This window comes from Oncorhynchus gorbuscha, linkage group LG23 (assembly GCF_021184085.1).
Source record: "Oncorhynchus gorbuscha isolate QuinsamMale2020 ecotype Even-year linkage group LG23, OgorEven_v1.0, whole genome shotgun sequence".
Classification (NCBI taxonomy): Eukaryota; Metazoa; Chordata; class Actinopteri; order Salmoniformes; family Salmonidae; genus Oncorhynchus; species Oncorhynchus gorbuscha.
Window position 1 is genome coordinate 67,597,466 of NC_060195.1, and position 22,836 is coordinate 67,620,301.

Below are 22,836 nucleotides of genomic sequence, written 5' to 3' on the forward strand. Positions count from 1 at the left end.
CCGACCTCTCTGGACAGTTCCAGAGTCTACGTCTCGTGCCACCTGTTACTTCCTGGCCTGCCGAGCCTCCAGAACCTAGGGTTAATAACCCACCTTGCTACTCCGGGCAGCCCACTGAGTGCCGCTCCTTTCTCACGCAGTGTGAGATTGTGTTCTCTCTCCAACCCAACACATACTCTAGAGAGAGAGCTCGGGTTGCTTACGTCATTTCACTCCTTACTGGCCGGGCTCGAGAATGGGGCACAGCTATCTGGGAGGCAAGGGCTGATTGCTCTAACAAGTTCCAGAACTTTAAAGAGGAGATGATTCGGGTTTTTGACCGTTCAGTTTTTGGTAGGGAGGCTTCTAGGGCCCTGGCTTCCTTATGCCAAGGTGAACGGTCCATAACGGATTATTCTATTGAGTTTCGCACTCTTGCTGCCTCTAGTGAGTGGAACGAGCCGGCGCTGCTCGCTCGTTTTCTGGAGGACTCCACGCAGTGGTTAAGGATGAGATTCTCTCCCGGGAGGTTCCATCAGATGTGGACTCTTTGATTGCTCTCGCCATCCGCATAGAACGACGGGTAGATCTTCGTCACCGGGCTCGTGGAAGAGAGCTCGCATCAACGGTGTTTCCCTGCTCCGCATCGCAACCATCTCCCTCCTCTGGCTTTGAGACTGAGCCCATGCAGCTGGGAGGGATTCGCATCTCGACTAAGGAGAGGGAACGGAGGATCACCAACCGCCTGTGCCTCTATTGCGGAGTTGCTGGACATTTTGTTAATTCATGTCCAGTAAGAGGCCAGAGCCCATCAGTAAGCGGAGGGCTACTGGTGAGCGCTACTACTCAGGTCCCTTCATCTAGATCTTGTACTACTATGTCGGTCCATCTACGCTGGACCGGTTCGGGTGCTACATGCAGTGCCTTGATTGACTCTGGGGCTGAGGGTTGTTTCATGGACGAAGCATGGGTTCGGAAACATAACATTCCTTTCAGACCGTTAGACAGGCCTACGCCCATGTTTGCCTTAGATGGTAGTCATCTTCCCAGTATCAAATTTGAGACACTACCTTTAACTCTCACAGTATCTGGTAACCACAGTGAGACTATTTCTTTTTGATTTTCCGTTCACCGTTTACACCTGTTGTTTTGGGTCATCCCTGGCTAGTATGTCATAATCCTTCTATTAATTGGTCTAGTAATTCTATCCTATCCTGGAACGTTTCTTGTCATGTGAAGTGTTTAATGTCTGCCATCCCTCCCGTTTCTTCTGTCCCTACTTCTCAGGAGGAACCTGGCGATTTGACAGGAGTGCCGGAGGAATATCATGATCTGCGCACGGTCTTCAGTCGGTCCCGAGCCAACTCCCTTCCTCCTCACCGGTCGTATGATTGTAGTATTGATCTCCTTCCGGGGACCACTCCTCCTCGAGGTAGACTATACTCTCTGTCGGCTCCCGAACGTAAGGCTCTCGAGGATTATTTGTCTGTGTCTCTTGACGCCGGTACCATAGTGCCTTCTTCTTCTCCGGCCGGGGCGGGGTTCTTTTTTGTTAAGAAGAAGGACGGTTCTGCGCCCTGCGTGATTATCGAGGGCTGAATGACATAACGGTTAAGAATCGTTATCCGCTTCCCCTTATGTCATCAGCCTTCGAGATTCTGCAGGGAGCCAGGTGCTTTACTAAGTTGGACCTTCGTAACGCTTACCATCTCGTGCGCATCAGAGAGGGGGGACGAGTGGAAAACGGCGTTTAACACTCCGTTAGGGCATTTTGAGTACCGGGTTCTGCCGTTCGGTCTCGCCAATGCGCCAGCTGTTTTTCAGGCATTAGTTAATGATGTTCTGAGAGACATGCTGAACATCTTTGTTTTTGTCTATCTTGACGATATCCTGATTTTTTCTCCGTCACTCGAGATTCATGTTCAGCACGTTCGACGTGTTCTACAGCGCCTTTTAGAGAATTGTCTCTACGTAAAGGCTGAGAAGTGCTCTTTTCATGTCTCCTCCGTTACTTTTCTCGGTTCCGTTATTTCCGCTGAAGGCATTCAGATGGATTCCGCTAAGGTCCAAGCTGTCAGTGATTGGCCCGTTCCAACACGTGTCGAGTTGCAGCGCTTTTTAGGTTTCGCTAATTTCTATCGGCGTTTCATTCGTAATTTCGGTCAAGTTGCTGCCCTCTCACAGCTCTTACTTCTGTCAAGACGTGTTTTAAGTGGTCCGGTTCCGCCCAGGGAGCTTTTGATCTTCTTAAAGAACGTTTTACGTCCGCTCCTATCCTCGTTACTCCTGACGTCACTAGACAATTCATTGTCGAGGTTGACGCTTCAGAGGTAGGCGTGGGAGCCATTCTATCCCAGCGCTTCCAGTCTGACGATAAGGTTCATCCTTGCGCTTATTTTTCTCATCGCCTGTCGCCATCTGAGCGCAACTATGATGTGGGTAACCGTGAACTGCTTTCATCTGCTTAGCCCTAGGCGAATGGCGACAGTGGTTGGAGGGGGCGACCTGTTCCTTTTGTCGTTTGGACAGACCATAAGAACCTTGAGTACATCCGTTCTGCCAAACGACTTAATGCCCGTCAAGCTCGTTGGGCGTTGTTTTTCGCTCGTTTCGAGTTTGTGATTTCTTACCGTCCGGGTAGCAAGAACACCAAGCCTGATGCCTTATCCCGTCTGTTTAGTTCTTCTGTGGCTTCTACTGATCCCGAGGGGATTCTTCCTTATGGGCGTGTTGTCGGGTTAACAGTCTGGGGAATTGAAAGACAGGTTAAGCAAGCACTCACGCACACTGCTCTTGTCCTAGTAACCTCCTTTTCGTTCCTGTTTCCACTCGTCTGGCTGTTCTTCAGTGGGCTCACTCTGCCAAGTTAGCTGGTCATCCCGGTGTTCGAGGCACTCTTGCGTCTATTCGCCAGCGCTTTTGGTGGCCGACTCAGGAGCGTGACACGCGCCGCTTCGTGGCTGCTTGTTCGGACTGCGCGCAGACTAAGTCGGGTAACTCTCCTCCTGCCGGTCGTCTCAGACCGCTCCCCATTCCTTCTCGACCATGGTCTCACATCGCCTTAGACTTCATTACCGGTCTGCCTTTGTCTGCGGGGAAGACTGTGATTCTTACGGTTGTCGATAGGTTCTCTAAGGCGGCACATTTCATTCCCCTCGCTAAACTTCCTTCCGCTAAGGAGACGGCACAAATCATTATTGAGAATGTATTCAGAATTCATGGCCTTCCGTTAGACGCCGTTTCAGACAGAGGCCCGCAATTCACGTCACAGTTTTGGAGGGAGTTCTGTCGTTTGATTGGTGCGTCCGTCAGTCTCTCTCCCATCACTAGCCAGGCACAAAGTCATAAAATCAGTTTCATCCCCAGTCTAACGGTCAAGCAGAGAGGGCCAATCAGACGATTGGTCGCATACCACGCAGCCTTTCTTTCAGAAACCCTGCGTCTTGGGCAGAACAGCTCCCCTGGGCAGAATACGCTCACAACCTTAAATCTGCTACCGGGTTATCTCCGTTTCAGAGTAGTCTGGGTTACCAGCCTCCTCTGTTCTCATCCCAGCTTGCCGAGTCCAGCGTTCCCTCCGCTCAAGCGTTTGTCCAACGTTGTGAGCGCACCTGGAGGAGGGTGAGGTCTGCACTTTGCCGTTACAGGGCACAGACGGTGAGAGCCGCCAATAAACGCAGGATTAAGAGTCCAAGGTATTGTTGCGGCCAGAGAGTGTGGCTTTCCACTCGCAACCTTCCTCTTACGACAGCTTCTCGTAAGTTGACTCCGCGGTTCATTGGTCCGTTCCGTGTCTCCCAGGTCGTCAATCCTGTCGCTGTGCGACTGCTTCTTCCGCGACATCTTCGTCGCGTCCATCCTGTCTTCCATGTCTCCTGTGTTAAGCCCTTTCTTCGCACCCCGTTCGTCTTCCCTCCCCCTCCCGTCCTTGTCGAGAGCGCACCTATTTACAAGGTACATAAGATCATGGACATGCGTTCTCGGGACGGGGTCACCAATACTTAGTGGATTGGGAGGGTTACGGTCCTGAGGAGAGGAGTTGGGTTCCGTCTCGGGACGTGCTGGACCGTTCACTCATCGATGATTTCCTCCGTTGCCGCCAGGATTCCTCCTCGAGTGCGCCAGGAGGCGCTTGAGTGGGGGGTACTGTCATGTTTGTCATTTATTATCATGTCTTGTCCCTGTGCTCCCCATTCTGTTCGTTTCCCTCTGCTGGTCTTATTGGGTTCTTTCCCTCTTTCTATCCCTCTCTCTCCCCCTCCCCCTCTCACTCTCTCGCTCTCTCTTCTCTCTATCGTTCCGTTCCTGCTCCCAGCTGTTCCTATTCCCCTAATCATCATTTAGTCTTCCCACACCTGTTCCCGATCCTTTCCCTGATTAGAGTCCCTATTTATTCCTTTGTGTTCCATTCCTGTCCCGTCGGTTCCTTGTTTTGTATTCACCATGCTGTGATTGTGTTTCGCCCTGTCCTGTCGTGTTTTTTGCCTTCATCAGATGCTGCGTGTGAGCAGGTGTCTCTGTCTACTACGGCCTGCGCCTACCCGAAGCGACCTGCAGTCTGTGGCCGCTTCTCCAGTTATTCCCCTCTACAGACTAGAGGATTTCTGTTATTCCCTGTTTGGACTTAAATAAACTCTGTTTCTGTTAAGTCGCTTTTGGGTCCTCTTTCACCTGCATGACAATCTGCATGTAACCAAGGGAACATACTTTTATGCAATATGTATATGGTAGGAACCATCAAAGTAGCTATTCACTTCACACCCCCACCTTTCCAGAAGCTCTTTCCACAAAGTGCCCAGGCAATACCTCTAGTCTAGACCCTAGAGACTGTGTGGATGTGGCATTGTAACACATTGTAACTCTTGGGAGAGCCACTCCAGATTGATCACCATGTTGAGGCAGCAAAGGGCTATAGCATCTTTCTCAGGGCCTGGCCGGCCGGCAGATCCCTGTAAACTCACTACCTCACTCATCAGACTGCAGCATTCAGCAGCACGTTGACTGGATGAGAGCTGCTGTGAGCTGCAGGGAAGAGGAAAACAAATTCCAAGTGACCTGACTATTTCATTTCCAACATCATGGCTGTGATCAATCTCTCCTGCCGTGAGCCCCCTACACAACGGAGACAATCATTCACTACTTGAGAGGCAGCTATGGGAGTATTGACTGAAGGAAGATGACAGTGTGTGTGTGTGTGTGTGTGTGTGTGTGTGTGTGTGTGTGTGTGTGTGTGTGTGTGTGTGTGTGTGTGTGTGTGTGTGTGTGTGCGTGCGTGCGTGCGTGCGTGCGTGCGTGCGTGCGTGCGTGCGTGTGCGTGTGCGTGTGCGTGTGCCTGTGTCTGTGTGTGTGTCTGTGTCTGTGTCTGTGTCTGTGTGTTTGTGTGCCTGTAAATGTGTGTGTTTTCAGAGGACCTATGAGACTCACAGAGGCAAACAGCTGTCTAACAGCCATTATCGCAAGTGATGATTAACATTATCATCATTATGGCTGTCTCCTACAAGTGTCCTGAAGGATGCAAATCAATACAAGACTGAAATGGATTGATTGAAAATGATATGTGCTGAACAGAGGTAAAAGACCATGGATCTCGCACGGTGTATTACATCGATCCCCAGACAACGCTAGCTAGGCTAGTAAACAGAGTATCAAAACATAGCAGCGGAAGATACCGCGGACTGCAAAGCATAGATAATACAACGTATCACTGCGATCAATACTGCTAGCCTTGTGGTTTCAGATTGAATGAGTTGATCAGAGGCAGATATCTAATTATACTTGAATGTATGGAATTAGATCAGTGCCTTTTGAAATCCATCTCCGCTTCTTGTTCATTTGTTCCAATTGTGTCACCATATGTTTACGCCATGGCTGTCATGTACATCCAATCATTGATCGTACTCCTACTTCTTCACAAGCTGCTTTGAATTTAAAAAAAGCTCATCATGCTTCAGTATCAGACAATGTTCTGTCAGTGTGAAGCAATTAACTGCAGAAGGTTAACAGTTTGGGTTGCACTTAACAAAGGACTTCAGTCAGTGCTGCTCTGGCCAACGGCATGCAAATTGTGCTTGATTATCCAAAGTGGTTTACTTTACACTTAGCCTATATGCAAGCCATTCACTCTGTTTTTCAGGTGGATTTTTGGGCCTAACACATGGCTATTGGTCCTGTTCCATCAACGTCTATGGGCTGTCATTGCTGACAGATCACTGCCATATTTAACATCCTTTAATATAAATTATGAAGTCAAGTGCATGGCTCTAATTGAATTGCTGGGGCCTATTATTGGTCAAACTGTGAGTATCCCCATTGGGGTCAGCAGCAGCGAGGTACCAATTCCTTACTGATGGATTCATCCTGACATCCTCCCTGTACTTTCGTCTGTTGAGGAAGACGAGGAGCGTAGATTTAATTGACTGCCAGGACGTCCTTGGATGTGTTTCCTGACGGAAAATACGGCGAGCCGTGCGATGTGGTCCACAACTACAGTACGCAGTGTCCTAAATGGCACCCTATTCCCTACATTGCACCCTATTCCCTACATTGCACTTCCTGCACTTCCCATAGGGCTCTGGTCTAAGGTAGTGCACTATGTAGGGAGTAGGGTGCCATTTGAGACACAGCCGCACTGTAGTGGTGGAGTGACGGTGCTAGATAGAAGAATAGAAGGATAGAAAGATATATTCAGTGGCTGTGCTGTTTTGAAATAGTCTATAGGCCTGGCTGGTGAGGCAGATAGCATGCTAACTTGTCTTATTTACAGCAACTCTTCATCCGAAGTGGCACACTGAGACGTGAAACCATCAGTAACTGAGTTCCATCATCTCAGAGAGAAATTCTTTATTTCAGAGCTGCCATTGATTTGGTGGAAAATAAACAACCCCAGGAAGAGATTGGCTGTTCCATATTTGAATCATAATTCAAATGAGGCTGTAAAAGAAGCTGGAAGTTAGTTTGAATATTTTGTCATAATTACTAGGTGAGTCAGCTGACAGGAATCATTTGTCTTTTAAACGTGTCTGTCACTAAGGAACGGTACTAAAGAGCAGAGATATATCCTGCGGTAGAGGAGGAGTTTGAGATATCACATTTGCATCAATCATTGTCAAGAGATTAGGCTAGAATCCACAGCAGTCATCAATGTTTGCTGGTGGGAAATCCAGGAGCAATTATACTAAGAATGAATATAGATGGCTGGGTCTGTTTATTTTAGTCATGGAATTTGGATTCTATCTTGGCTTAAGTGGACATTGTGGTGGTCACAGACCAGAGGTACCGTACCTTCAGGACTTAGCCTTCAATCAAATATTTCAAATCTTATTCGCAAAAATAATGATGTTAATTTATTGAAAATGTGTATATCACTGTGCTTTGCTGTAAGCTACATTTTATGTTCAACCCCTTTGATCATTCAAATTGTCAGAGTACATATTAAGGGATTTTTCTTAATTGAATTAATGTTGATATGCCACGAGAGGCCAGATGTGGCCCCAGGGCCAGTATTTAGGTATCACCACTCTGTATGGTTGTTTTCTAACTTGCCCCCTCTGTTCTCTCCCCTTATAGGATCAGCCAACTGCTTTGACACAAAATGGCCGACGTGGGTGCTTCCTCTAAGGCAGTGGATCCCAAACTTTTTATAGTCCTGTACCCCTTCAAACATGCAACCTCCAACTGCGTACCCCCTCTAGCACCAGGGTCAGCGCGCTCTCAAATGTTGTTTTTTTGCCATCATTGTAAGCCAGCTACACACACACTATACGATACATTTATTAAACATAAGAATGAGTGTTGTTGTCACAACCTGGCTCATGGGAAGTGACAAAGAGCTCTTATAGGACCAGGGCACAAATAATAATATCATAATAATGTCACGCCTTGGTCTTACTATTTTGTGTTTTCTTTATATATTTGGTCAGGCCAGGGTGTGACATGGGTTATTGTGGTGTGTTTTTTGTCTTGGGGTTTTGTGGGGCGTCGACGTAGTCTATGGCTGCCTGAGGCGGTTCTCAATCAGAGTCAGGTGATTCTCGTTGTCTCTGATTGGGAACCATATTTAGGCAGCCATATTCTGTGAGTGTTTTTGTGGGTGATTGTTCCTGTCTCTGTGTAGTTGTTCACCAGACAGTCTGTATAGGTTTTCTCGTTCCGTTTGTTGTTTTGTATATATATAGTTGTTTCATGTATCGTCTATTCTTCATTAAAGAACATGAGTAACCACCACGCTGCATTTTGGTCCGATCCTTGTTCTACCTCTTCGTCAGAGGAGGAGATAGAAGAACGCTGTTACAAATAATCAATCATTTTGCTCAATATTTAGCCATCTTACATATAAAACTGTATTTGTTTATCGAAAATTGTGAATAACTCACCACAGGTTAATGAGAAGGATGTGCTTGAAAGGATGTACATAACTCTGCAATGTTGGATTTTATTGGAGATTCTCAGTCTTAAATACTTTTCCACACACAGTCTGTGCCTGTATTTAGTTTATGCCAGTGAGGGCCGAGAATCCACTCTCACATAGGTATGTGGTTGCAAATGGCATCACTGTCTTAACAGACGATTAGCCAAGGCAGGATACTCTGAGCGCAGCCCAATGCAGAAATCTGGCAGTGGCTTCCTATTAAATTACATTTTCACAGAACCGCTTGTTGCAATTTCGATGAGACTCTCTTGTTCAGATATCGGTAGGTGGACTGGAAGCAAAGGCATGAAAGGGATAAGGAATCCAGTTGTTTGTGTCATCCGTTTCAGGAAAGTACCTGCGTAATTACACACCCAACTCACTCAGGTGCTTCGCTATATCACATTTGACATTGTCCGTAAGCTTGAGTTCATTTGCACACAACAAATCATACAATGATGGAAAGATCTGTGTGTTGTCCTTGTTAATGCAGACAGAGAAGAGCTCCAACTTCTTAATCAAAGCATCAATTTTGTCCTGCACATTGAATATAGTTGCGGAGAGTCCCTGTAATCCTATATTCAGATCACTCAGGCGAGAAAAAAGATCACCCAGTCATGCAAGGGGTCAGACAAGTGAAAATGATGGTCAGTAAAGAAAACTTTAAGCTCATCTCTCAATTTTTAAAAACGTGTCAATACTTTGCCCCTTGTAAAAGCATTACATGGTCACTGCCCATATCATTGCATAGTGCAGAAAATACACGAGAGTTCAGGGGCTTTGCTTTAACAAAGTTAACCATTTTCACTGTAGTAACCAAAATGTCTTTCAAGCTGTCAGGCATTCCTTTGGCAGCAAGAGCCTCTTGGTCGATGCTGCAGTGTACCCAAGTGTCGTCGGGAGCAACTGCTTGCATGCGCGTTACCACTCCTCTATGTCTCCTTGACATGGCTTTTGCAGCATCAGTACAGATACCAACACATCTTGACCACCAAAGTCCATTTGATGTCACAAATCTGTCCAGTACTTAAAAAATATCCTCTCTGGTTGTCCTGGTTTCCAGTAAACATAACAGGCCATATACCAGGAGCTGTGCCAGGCCCGCCACATCTGTTGACTCATCCAGCTGTAACGCATAGAATTCACTGACATGTATGCGAAGCAGTAATTGTTTCAAAACATCTCCTGCCATGTCACTGATGCGTCGTGAAACAGTGTTGTTTATGAAGGCATTGTTTGTATAGTTTTTTTGGCCTTTCCCCCAGCATTGTCCCAGCCATACCCACGGCAGCAAGAATAATTAAGTCCTCCACAATAGTATGGGGCTTGCCTGTCCCAGCCACTCGGTAGCTCACCATATAAGATGCTTCTAGCCCCTTCTTATTAATAGTATCTGTTGCTTTTATACATGTCTTATTACTCGTAAATTGTCTTAATTGTCGCTCAAAAAACTCCTATGGCTTATTTTTCAAATTGGCATGTTTTGTTTCTAAATGTCTGCGCAAGAGTGGAGGTTTCATCGAGTTGTGAGATAGTACTTTTGCACATATAACACACTGTGGCTGACGAAAGGCACTACTCCCAATATAAGTGAACTCCAAATCAATGTATTTCTCATCATATTTGCACCTCTTCGATGGTCCAATAGCACCGAACAACAGACAGGGACAAGTAAGATGGCAGTGGCTCTTCGGCTGTATCAGATTCACAACTGTCAGTGTCTATGCTAGCTGGGCTAAAAACAAATGTAGAAATCCTGATGCTAACATTGGATGTGGTCGTGGAAGCAGAACAACTTGTGTCGTCGACAGGTGCAGGCGTAGTACTGCGGGTAGTAGCAGTACTACTAGTAGAGCTGGTATGTGTCTCTATGGACGCGGGCCTTTCTATTTTTAACCATTTATCCATTTTCGAGCAAACAGAATGAGCAGCAGCTACATTTGGCTAAATACGGACCGTTTGTGGAATTCCCACGAAAGAGTAACGTTTAATGTGATTGGATGTTAATTATTTGACTCGGCTACCTGTATTGGTGTCACGCCCTGACCGTAGAGCTTTTTATGTCTCTATTTTGGGTTTGGTCAGGGTGTGATTTGGGTGGGCATTCTATGTTCTTTTTTCTATGTTTTTGTATTTCTTTGTTTTGGCCGGGTATGGTTCTCATTCAGGGACAGCTGTCTATCGTTGTCTCTGATTGGGAACCATACTTAGGTAGCCCTTTTCCCTCCTTTCTGTGTGGGAAGTTGACTTTGTTAGGGGCACTATAGCCCATGTAAGCTTCACGGTTGTTTCTTCATTTCTTGTTTTGTTGGCGTCATTTTAAATAAGAGAAAATGTACGCTCACCACGCAGCACCTTGGTCCATTTCGTTTGACGGCCGTGGCAATTTGACATTGTGTTGTTATTTCGCTGAACACTAGATGGTTTCATTTTATTTTTGGCAGTGAAACGAGGCTACTCAGGCGATAAAAAAAACTCACCTAAATGTATAGCCCCGTTGGAAAATATAAACGGACTGTTTGAAAATGTGAAGACATTAAAAATATATATATATTTTAAAATGTGAATCACATTTTTATTTGGCATACCCCCGATGGCATTGTGTGTACCCCTAGGGGAATACCTGCTCTAAGGTGATGACAAATGATGCATGTCTGCTGAGTCTGGTCAACACCTAGTCTAAAGATGACTGGGTTGCTATTGTGATATCTGGGAATATAATGAGAGGAAACAGAAGGAGAGATGAAACCCTACTGTATCCGTTGTATTCACATCCATTTCCATTGTATCGAATTAATTCATTAAAGTCTACTGAAAGTGTCTTGCCTTGTTAGCGAGAAGCACAGCTGCTTTAGAACCAAGTTTAATTCAGAGTACATCATTCCATTCAAATCATTGCTAGGTTACCCAACAGTGGCTGTTCAGGCTTTCCCCCCTATTGAATCTACCACCAAGTATGGTCAAAACACAATGTCAAAGCTGACAACACTGTCCACAAACAGTGTTTCGAAACGGGGACATTTCCTCTACAGAAGGACTGAATAAAATGGAAATAATAACAGGCAGAAAAAAACATTTCATACTCTGTGATCAACTGGTTCGGGGTCTAGAGGCCTTCTATCACCTGCAGCGATTCTCTCCTGAATGTGATGTGTTGCATTAAACAAATTCTCTGTTTGATCAACCATTTATTCAACAGCAGCACTCTAACTAACAAAGAGGATATTATGGATGACAAATGGGAAAACGTCCCTGTTTTGTAGGGTCAGGCGTTTAGACAACACATGTCCTGTAATGTCTATGTTGATCCAACAGCTTCCAGCTGGAAAGTACGGTGATTAAGTACATTTAAAAACAAAGGAAAGATAATGAAACGATATAAACCATTTCAGGTCAATAGGATTTAAAGCATAACTCAGGCAAGCTGCCTGATTCATGGTAAAGAAAAAAAGGTTGTCTCTAATAGGAAAGTGAACAATGGACCTGGACTAACAATGCAGTGCGGAGCAGGGCTTTTATCTATCAGAGGACACGTTTCAAATAACCAACTCAGGCTCCGGCTCATCCACCTACCTGGAAGGGAAGCCCACAGGGACTGTCGCCATGAAAGCGAAAATATTTCCTCAAGCTCTAGGGCTGCAGGCAGTGATCTGATATGCTTTAAAGGCCCAGCTGTAGGCCCTGCTGTCAGATATGTATTAAAGGCCCTGCGGTCTGATATGTATTAAAGGCCCTGCTGTCTGATATGTATTAAAGGCCCTGCTGTCTGATATGTATTAAAGGCCCTGCTGTCTGATATGTATTAAAGGCCCTGCTGTCAGATATGTATTAAAGGCCCTGCTGTCTGATATGTATTAAAGGCCCTGCTGTCTGATATGTATTAAAGGCCCTGCTATCTGATATGTATCAAAGGCCCTGCTGTCTGAAATGTATTAAAGGCCCTGCTGTCTGATATCTATTAAAGGCCCTGCTGTCTGATATGTATTAAAGGCCCTGCTGTCTGATATCTATTAAAGGCCCTGCTGTCAGATATGTATTAAAGGCCCTACTGTAGGCCCTTATGTCTGATTAGTATTACAGGCAATGCTGTATGCCCTTCTGTCTGATTAGTATTACAGGCCCTGCTGTAGGCAATTCTGTCTGATTAATATTACAGGCCCTGCTGTATGCCCTTCTGTCTGATATGTATTAAAGGCCCTGCTATCTGATATGTATTAAAGGCCCTGCTGTCTGATATGTATTAAAGGCCCTGCTGTCTGATATGTATTAAAGACCCTGCTGTCTGATATCTATTAAAGACCCTGCTGTCTGATATCTATTAAAGGCCCTGCTGTCAGATATGTATTAAAGGCCCTGCTGTCTGATATGTATTAAAGGCCCTGCTGTCTGATATGTATTAAAGGCCCTGCTGTCTGATATGTATTAAAGGCCCTGCTGTCTGATATGTATTAAAGGCCCTGCTGTCTGATATCTATTAAAGGCCCTGCTGTCAGATATGTATTAAAGGCCCTACTGTAGGCCCTTATGTCTGATTAGTATTACAGGCAATGCTGTATGCCCTTCTGTCTGATTAGTATTACAGGCCCTGCTGTAGGCAATTCTGTCTGATTAATATTACAGGCCCTGCTGTATGCCCTTCTGTCTGATATGTATTAAAGGCCCTGCTATCTGATATGTATTAAAGGCCCTGCTGTCAGATATGTATTAAAGGCCCTACTGTAGGCCCTTATGTCTGATTAGTATTACAGGCAATGCTGTATGCCCTTCTGTCTGATTAGTATTACAGGCCCTGCTGTAGGCAATTCTGTCTGATTAATATTACAGGCCCTGCTGTATGCCCTTCTGTCTGATATGTATTAAAGGCCCTGCTATCTGATATGTATTAAAGGCCCTACTGTCTGATATGTATTAAAGGCCCTGCTGTCTGATATGTATTAAAGGCTCTGCTGTCAGATATGCATTAAAGGCCCTACTGTCTGATATGTATTAAAGGCCCTACTGTCTGATATGTATTAAAGGCCCTGCTGTCTGATATGTATTAAAGGCCCTACTGTCTGATATGTATTAAAGGCCCTGCTGTCTGATATGTATTAAAGGCCCTGCTGTCTGATATGTATTAAAGGCCCTGCTGTCTGATATGCATTAAAGGCCCTGCCGCAGGCCCTGCTGTCTGATATGTATTAAAGGCCCTGCTGTCTGATATGCATTAAAGGCCCTGCTGTCTGATATGTATTAAAGGCCCTGCCGCAGGCCCTGCTGTCTGATATGCATTAAAGGCCCTGCTGTCTGATATGTATTACAGGCCCTGCTGTCTGATATGCATTAAAGGCCCTGCCGCAGGCCCTGCTGTCTGATATGCATTAAAGGCCCTGCTGTCTGATATGCATTAAAGGCCCTGCTGTCTGATATGTATTAAAGGCTCTGCTGTCTGATATGTATCAAAGGCCCTGCCGCAGGCCCTGCTGTCTGATATGCATTAAAGGCCCTGCTGTCTGATATGTATTAAAGGCCCTGCTGTCTGATAATTATTAAAGGCCCTGCTGTCTGATATGTATTAAAGGCCCTACTGTAGGCCCTTATGTCTGATTAGTATTACAGGCACTGCTGTAGGCCCTTCTGTCTGATTAGTATTACAGGCCCTGCTGTAGGCCCTTCTGTCTGATTAATATTACAGGCCCTGCTGTAGGCCCTTCTGTCTGATATGCATTACAGGCCCTGCTGTAGGCCCTTCTGTCTGATTAATATTACAGGCCCTGCTGTAGGCCCTTCTGTCTGATATGCATTACAGGTCCTGCTGCAGGCCCTGCTGTCTGATATGCATTACAGGTCCTGCTGCAGGCCCTGCTGTCTAATATGCATTAAAGGACAATTGAAAACACAACATAAACAAATATCCTTCTGAAAATGAATAAACTACTACTAAAAGATCTCCATCACTGTACAGTATGTCTTCCATTATATGTTGTTTTTCCCACAGATTCATCCAGATTCATCCTTGAACGACATGTACAGATGTTTATAAGTATTTGCTATACAAATACATTACTCAAGGTCTCTCCTTTGCCTGCATGTTATCAATGAAGGAATGATGTCCTCCCTCTATTCCGTCAATAGCCAGAGAAATGCTAGGTCACAGGAAATGTCTCTCCTCCCACATCGCTCCCCTGGTAGAACCACCTTTATACGTCCCTGTGGGACACGGTGGATATGGCAGCTCATAGCATTCCGCTGGTTCAAATTAGAGCTTATAAAGGCTCCAAGAGAGACGTTGACTCCCTGATGGGGTGAAAGAGAGAGAGAGAGAGAGAGAGAGAGAGAGAGAGAGAGAGAGAGAGAGAGAGAGAGAGAGAGAGAGAGAGAGAGAGAGATAAAGAGAGAGATAAAGAGAGAGATAAAGAGAGAGATAAAGAGAGAGATAAAGAGAGAGATAAAGAGAGAGATAAAGAGAGAGAGAGAGAGAGAGAGAGAGAGAGAGAGAGAGAGAGAGAGAGAGAGAGAGAGAGAGAGAGAGAGAGAGAGAGAGAGAGAGAGAGAGAAAGAGATAGAGAGGCCATCTGGCCGTCAGCAGGGTAGTTGGGACACCTTTCTACCGCTGCTGTCCATTACTGTAATACCACTGATATCGCTTACTGATTCCACTTACTGTAACACCACTGATATCGCTTACTGATTCCACTTACTGTAATACAATTTATATCCCTTACTGTAATACCACTGATATCCCTTACTGTAACGCCACTGATATCCCTTACTGTAATACCACTGATATTGCTTACTGATTCCACTTACTGTAATACCACTGATATCACTTACTGATTCCACTTACTGTAATACCACTGATATCCCTTACTGTAACACCGCTGATATATCTTAGTGAAACACCACTGAAATCCCTAACTGTAATACCACTGAAATCCCTAACTGTAACACCACTGAAATCCCTAACTGTAATACCACTGATATCTCTTACTGTAACATCACCGATATCGCTTACTGATACCACTTACTGTAACACCACTGATATCCCTTACTGTAACACCACTGATATCCCTTACTGTAACACCACTGATATCCCTTACTGTAACACCAATGATATCCCTTACTGTAATACCACTGATATCCCTTACTGATACCGCTTACTGTAACATCACTGATATCCCTTACTGTAATACAAATTATATCCCTTACTGTAATACCACTGATTTCCTTTACTGATACCACTTACTGTAACATCACTGATATCCCTTAACATAATACAAATGATATCCCTTACTGTAACACCAATGATATCCCTTAGTGTAATACCACTGATATCTAGAATGAACACATGGCCATGTCCTCATCATATACCACTTCACAATATACTGCTATATTTGCCATGACTCTCAATATATCACACAAAGCCAAGGTAATTGTATTGAAACTGTGGTGAAATGCAGGATGCTGAAGGACCTCAACTGAGAAGTGACTATTATTTGAGGAGTATGGATGAATGGCACATGCCATCCATTGTTGAAAGCACTTGACTCTGAGATTGCAAAGGGAATGTTGACTGCTGTTAAAGCAACATTTGTGTGCAAACATGTGGAAAGGCTGAGAGACAGATCCATTATCCAACTGTTCCATGGACCACTACAGAAGAACACACAATGCTGTTTCTTCTAAAGCCCATTCTGCAGCTGAAGGTGCTGTCTTAGTGTAGCAGAGTGGCAGGCTGATCAAAAGTTTTGTTGTACAGTAGGGTGAATATTGTGACTCTCATCTATATCACAGTCAAATTTGTTCTCTTGTTGGCTTAAAGTTCACACATCAGGGAAGGTAGAGAGATATGGAGGGATGGACAGGGAGAGAAAGAGAGAGACAGGGAGAGAAAGAGAGAGGGAACTATGAGTGTGTATGAGAGACAGACATTCTCTTCTGAACTGGAGATGCCATCTGTCAATGTCAGGGCCTGTAATACTGCTTATTTGACAAATGCCAAGGCAACCTGAAGATGGTTCATAATAAATAGCAGCCCAGATTGGAGCCCGAACCGACAGCACTCAATAGAACTAAAAGCCAATAGAACCACAAAAGTTAGCTGTTTGCATTTAATGTCCTTAGCATTAGTGCATCGACAGGAATAGAAATGTAACATAGAAAAAAGCCATTGCTCTTAAAAGTTGATGGAAAACAGAAGATTATATTTGGACCTTCCTTTGAATATTCATCATCCAACATCAACTCCAACCAACCACAGTTAAGTTGACTCAATCACACACTCGTCTCTCCATGATTCCAATACCTGGAGAGGTTCAACCACGGGGCTGGAGTGACAGACAGCTAACAGACAGTTAAATGGAGACGTACCTGAGCCTCTCTTGGACACTGTTTTGAAACCTCGGACCACAGCAGCATAGAGAAGAATCTGGAGTGTGATGGGAGCTTTCATTTTTCACCTGGCCAAGTGTCCTATGGGGTTAGAGGAGAGGAGAGAGGTTAGAGACTATCCATAAAGGTAAGAATAATGAACAAATCCTTTAGAGAAGATAAGGCGCTTTGTAGACAAAACATAAATCAAGAAACACACACTAAATCTAAACAGTCATTTTTGTTTTTATGCCTCTAAAGAGCGAGCAAAGTACACCCCATCATGTAGAACGCAATAGATCCCTTTAACTGGTTTCAACAGCTCCCTCTCTCTTCCTAGACAGTCATTTTGTCTAAAGCACCGCGTGTTATAGACCACAATCATGACGGAACACCTCATGTATTAGATTTGGAAGGGAAACGGTGTATCCTGAATATGTTGCTTCATGGTTTAAGGATGAAATACAACATAAAGAAGTAAATCATGATAGAGTATAACATCAAGGCAAACATATTATTAGGAAATGGCAGCAAACATACAAATATTTAAGCCCACATACATTCCCTTATGCTTGCAATCATTAATAAATAAAATAAAATCTAAAACAGTGAAACAGCCCACTGGGCACAGATGGTAATTTAACATCTATTCCACGTTGGTTCAACGTCATTTCATTGAAATGACGTGGAAACAACATTGATTCAACCAGTATGTGCCCAGTAGGAATGGCTGTAAAACTAACAATCAATAACAAGAACCACTGAAGGGTGAGTGGAGGTACAGTATTTGTTACAGCGCCTTTGGAAAGTATTCAGACCCCTTGACTTTATCAACATTTTGTTTGGTTACAGCTTTATTCTAAAACTGATTAAATTGTTTTTTCCCCTCATCAATCTACACACAATACCCTGTAATTACAAACAAAAACTGGTTTTAAGAAGTTCTAATTTATAATAAATAAATGAAAAACTGAATTATCACATTCACTGTGCCTTGCGAAAGTATTCATCCCCCCATGGCATTTTTCCTATTTTGTTGCATTACAACCTGTAATTTAAATGGATTTTTATTTGGTATTCATGTAATGGACATATACAAAATAGTCCAATTTGGTGAAGTGAAATTATTTTATTTATTTTATTTTTTTGTAAAATAAAAAAATGTAAAAGTTGTGCGTACATATGTATTCACCTCCTTTGCTGTGAAGCCCCTAAATAACATCTGGTGCAACCAATTACCTTCAGAAGTCACATAATTAGTTAAATAAAGTCCACCTGTGTGCAATCTAAGTGTCACATGATCTGTCACATGATCTCAGTATATATACACCTGTTCTGAAAGGCCCCAGAGTCTGCAACACCAATACATCTGCCTGTAAGGCCAGCATCCCAGTCACCTCTTCACTGTTGACGTTGAGACTGGAGTTTTGCGGGTACTATTTAATGAAGCTGCCAGTTGAGGACATATGAGGCATCTGTTTCTCAAACTAGACACTCTAATGTACTTGTCCTATTGCTCAGTTGTGCACCGGGGCCTCCCACTCCTCTTTCTATTCTGGTTAAGCCAGTTTGCGTTGTTCTGTGATGGGAGTAGTATACAGCGTTGTACGAGATCTTCAGTTTCTTGACAATTTCTCGCATGGAATAACCGTCATTTCTCAGAACAAGAATAGACTGAAAGAAAGTTCTTTGTTTCTGGCCATTTTGAGCCTGTAATCGAACCAACAAATGCTGATACTGCAGATACTCAACTAGTCTAAAGAAGGCCAGTTTTATTGTTTCTTTTTATTTTGCATTTTATTTCACCTTTATTTAACCAGGTAGGCTAGTTGAGAACAAGTTCTCATTTACAACTGCGACCTGGCCAAGATAAAGCATAGCAGTGTGAACAGACAGCAACACAGAGTTACACATGGAGAAAACAATAAACAAGTCAATAACACAATAGAATTTGTTTGTTTTTTATTTTAAAAAGAGACTATATACATTGTGTGCACAAGGCATGAGGAGGTAGGCGAATAATTACAATTTAGCAGAACAACAGTTTTCAGCTGTGCTAACAATTTCAAAAGGGTTTTCTAATGATCAATTAGCCTTTTAAAATTATAAACTTGGATTAGCTAACACAACGTGCCATTGGAACACAGGAGTGATGGTTGCTGATAATGGGCCTCTGTACACCTATGTAGATAATCCATAACAAATCTGCCGTTTGCAGCTATAATAGTCATTTACAACATTAACAATGTCTACACTGTATTCCTGATCAATTTGATGTTATTTTAATGGTCCTAAAATGTGCTCTTCTTTCAAAAGCAAGGACATTTCTAAGTGACCCCAAACTTTTGAATGGTAATGTTATTATTCAGGCCCTTTACTCAGTACTTTGTAGAAGCACTTTTTGCAGCGATTACAGTCTCAAGTCTTCTTGGGTATGACGGTACAAGCTTGGCATACCTGTATTTGGGGAGATTCTCCCATTCTTCTCTGCAGATCCTCTCAAGCTCTATCAGGTTGGATGGGGAACCTTGCTGCACAGCGATTTTCAGGTTTCTCCAGAAATGTTAGATCGGGTCCAAGTCTGGGCTCTGGCTGGGCCACAAGGACATTCAGAGACTTGTCCCGAAGCCACTCCTGCGTTTTCTTGGCTGTGTGCTTAGGGTTGTTGTGCTGTTGGACTGTCGCCCCAGTCTGAGGTTCTGAGCTCTCTTGGGCAGGTTTTCATCAAGGATCTCTCTGTACTTTGATCTGTTCATCTTTGCCTCGATCCGGAATAGTATCCCAGTCCCTGCCACTGAAAAACATCCCCACAGTATTATGCTGGCACCACCATGCATCACCGTAGGGATGGTGCCAGGTTTCCTCCAGACGTGATGCTTGGCATTTAGGCCAAAAAGTTAAATCTTGGTTTCATCAGACCAGAAAATCTTGTTTCTCATGGTCTTAAAGTCTTTAGGTGCCTTTTTGCACTCTCCAGGTGGGCTATCATGTGCCTTTTACTGAGGAGTGGCTTCTGTTTGGTCAGTCTACCATAAAGACCTGATTGGTGGAGTGCTGCAGAGATGGTTGTCCTTCTGGAAGGTTCTCCCATCTCCACAGAGGAACTCTAGAGCTCTGTCACAGTGACCATCACTTCCAGACCAAGGCCCTTCTCCCCCGATTGCTCAGTTTGGCTGGGTGGCCAGCTCTAGGAAAAGTCTTGGTGGTTCCAAACTTCTTCCATTTAAGAATAATGGAGGCCACTGTGTTCTAGGGGAACATCAATGCTGCAGAAATGTTTTGGTACCCTTCCCCAGATCTGTGCCTAGACACAATCTAGTCTCGGAGCTCTACAAACAATTCGACCTCATGGCTTGGTTTTTGCTCTGACATGCACTGTCAACTGTGGGACGTTATGTAGACAAGCGTGTGCCTTTCCAAATCATGTCCAATCAATTGAATTTACCACAGGTGGACTCCAATCAAGTTGTAGAAACACCTCAAGGACGATCAATGGAACCAGGATGCACCTGAGCCCAATTTCAAATCTCATAGCAAAGGGTCTGAATACTTATGTAAATAAAGGTTTTTCTGTTTTTTTAAAAAACTTTCAATACATTTGCAAAACTGTCTAAACCTTTATTCACTTTGTCATTATGGGGTATTGTGTGTAGATTGCTGAGGATTTCTTTTTAAATTTAATACATTTTAGGTTAAGTTGTAACGTAACAACGTGTGGGAAAAGTCCAGGGGTCTGAATACTTTACGGAGGCACCGTATGTATGTAGTCCTATTGTAAGGCTCAGGGTCAAATCAAGAACATAGTTAGTTGTACCGAAAGGAACACACCAGGTAAAAGGTCACGAGTAAAAGATTCTGAAGGTGAATTTACATCCAATCACCATATTGAAGGTGGATTACACAAGATAGTAGAAGTAGAAGCCACTCTTGCACGATTGACTATTTCTTCTACACTAAATTGAAATAGAAAAAAAACCTTTGGTGTTCACACATGTATTTGTTTGATTTATAACTGCACAGGACCCTACCAAAAAATAGGGCCTGGACAAAAAAGGCTTTTTTGACCACTCAGATCAGCTCTGAAAAAGATATGATGTGAAAAGATCAGATGTGATTGGTCAAAATACGAATTATTTGAACAAATATGAGAATTGGGCTGCCTGTGTAAACACAGCTGTTGTTTTGAATGAGATGTGGCTTTCAGATTACGCCACGTGCAAATAATTTAATCATCATTTACTCATCTGGATCATAGATCAAAACGGGGAAAACAAATATTTGATATCATGTTCTGCAGCTGCCTACAAATCTGCAATTAGCCTTTCAAATAAATGATGCCCGTATGCAAATCCATTCTCCAAAAGTTCTTTTTATTCCTCTCTTTAAGGATTTATCATCATGGACCCATATGAAATGAACTTCATCAAAGAAGAAGCTGTGTCAAAGTAGTGAGTAATAATATATCTGGCTTTGTTGCCATGCTAACTAACATGTTAATTTCACCGGCTCCCTAATCCTTTACATAATCAATTCTAATCTGAATTCCTCTGGTGTAGGCCACTGTTTTGGGGTTGGTTGTATGATCTAACAACCAATAAAGAAGCAGCCCAAAGACTGCCAATAATCTCACGAGGCAAACTCCCTCATTTCAATGCCTGTCAATTCAATTGACATGTGGTAGCTTCCAATGTTTAAAAACATCACGTTGACATTTAGTACCTGACAAAGACACAACACAGAATCTGGAGGGGGAACCTGGTAAACCACAATAAGCCTGAGGAGACAGTGTTAGTGTGTCAGTTCCAGATTAGACTGCAGCCAAGGATGACGACACCACCACAAACCACCCCGCTATGAAAGGGCCATTGTAGCGCCGGGCGCTAGTTGGCTAACGACGCTTCACAAGTCACCCCCTCACTGCACTAAAACGATAAAGCAACACCCAAATCGTATCATTTTAATTAGCGTTCTCTCTCGTGTCGCTGCAAACATTACCACCAAAGATACTCTCGGTGTGGTCCCTCTCTTACAAACAGAGCACACAATGATTAAATAGACACAATCGCCTAGGATTACTTCCTGTGATAACTGTGATTGGGCGCCAGTGCATGGCATGTAAATGATGTTGCCATTTCAAAGACCCAATCATGGACACTCTTACTGACAGTGTGGCTGCTTTGCGTGATGTACTGTTGTCTCTACCTTCTTGCCCTTTGTGCTGTTGTCTGCTCCCAATAATGTTTGTACCATGTTTTGTGCTGCTACCATGTTGTGCTTCTGCCATGTTGTGTTGCTACCATGTTGTTGTCATGTGTTGCTGCTATACTGTGTTGTTGTCTTCGGTCTCTCTTCGTGTAGTGGTGTGATGTTGCTCTTGTCGTGATGTGTGTTTTGTCCTATATTTTTATTTTATTTTTAATTTTTAATCCCAGCCCGCGTCCCCGCAGGAGGCATTTTGCCTTTTAGTAGAACGTCATTGTAAGTAAGAATTTGTTCTTACTGACTTGCTTAGTTAAATAAACATGAAATAAATAAAATAAAAATTAAGAAGACGAAGATACATGGTGTTCAAAGGCAATAGGAGGTACTTGAAATTGGTGATATTGAATAATATTCCTGAATAACAAATAGAGGCATATTTGTCTACCTCAGTGCATCGTTACTGATGAGCTAAGAAGTCGTCTGCAGGTGGTATTGCAGCAGACTGATCATAGTCCAGAGTATATCAAAAACAGAATAAATAAGGGATTATAGGATTAAACATGACAGAATTCAAAATATTACCATAATATGTTCCTGGAACTGCAAGCTCTCTGCTGTAGCAGTGGTTTGGATTGAAAATGCAAGGCAGATATGTAGTTGTTCTGTGATACACAGATAGGTCTGTTTAATTGTGAATAGGTCGCTAAAACAGTCATTCCTAGGTTATTACTGTGTAATGACCATTTACCATGCCATTGCTTAGTAAACAGCTGGGAAACTATGTGCCGTAAAATGAAGTGCTACTCTTGTTTGTATAAAACATTTACCATCATAATTCTCATAATCAGTGATTTAAAGTGGATCCTGGTTAATATGTGAATATCAACCTCTTGTTATTT

The 22,836-nt window shown here is 43.6% G+C and overlaps 1 protein-coding gene across 2 annotated transcripts in view; it reads right to left on the reverse strand.

Annotated features, from left to right (window-relative positions):
• The window catches only part of LOC124011352 (interleukin-1 receptor accessory protein-like 1-B), a 444,356-nt gene that overhangs the window by 402,153 nt on the left and 19,367 nt on the right, over positions 1–22,836 (reverse strand). For both annotated transcript variants that reach the window (XM_046324642.1, XM_046324641.1), the window contains exon 2: positions 16,736–16,837. In XM_046324642.1, coding sequence (XP_046180598.1) covers positions 16,736–16,817 — 82 coding nt within the window. In that variant the 5' untranslated portion in view covers positions 16,818–16,837. The remainder of the gene's footprint in view (positions 1–16,735; positions 16,838–22,836) is intronic.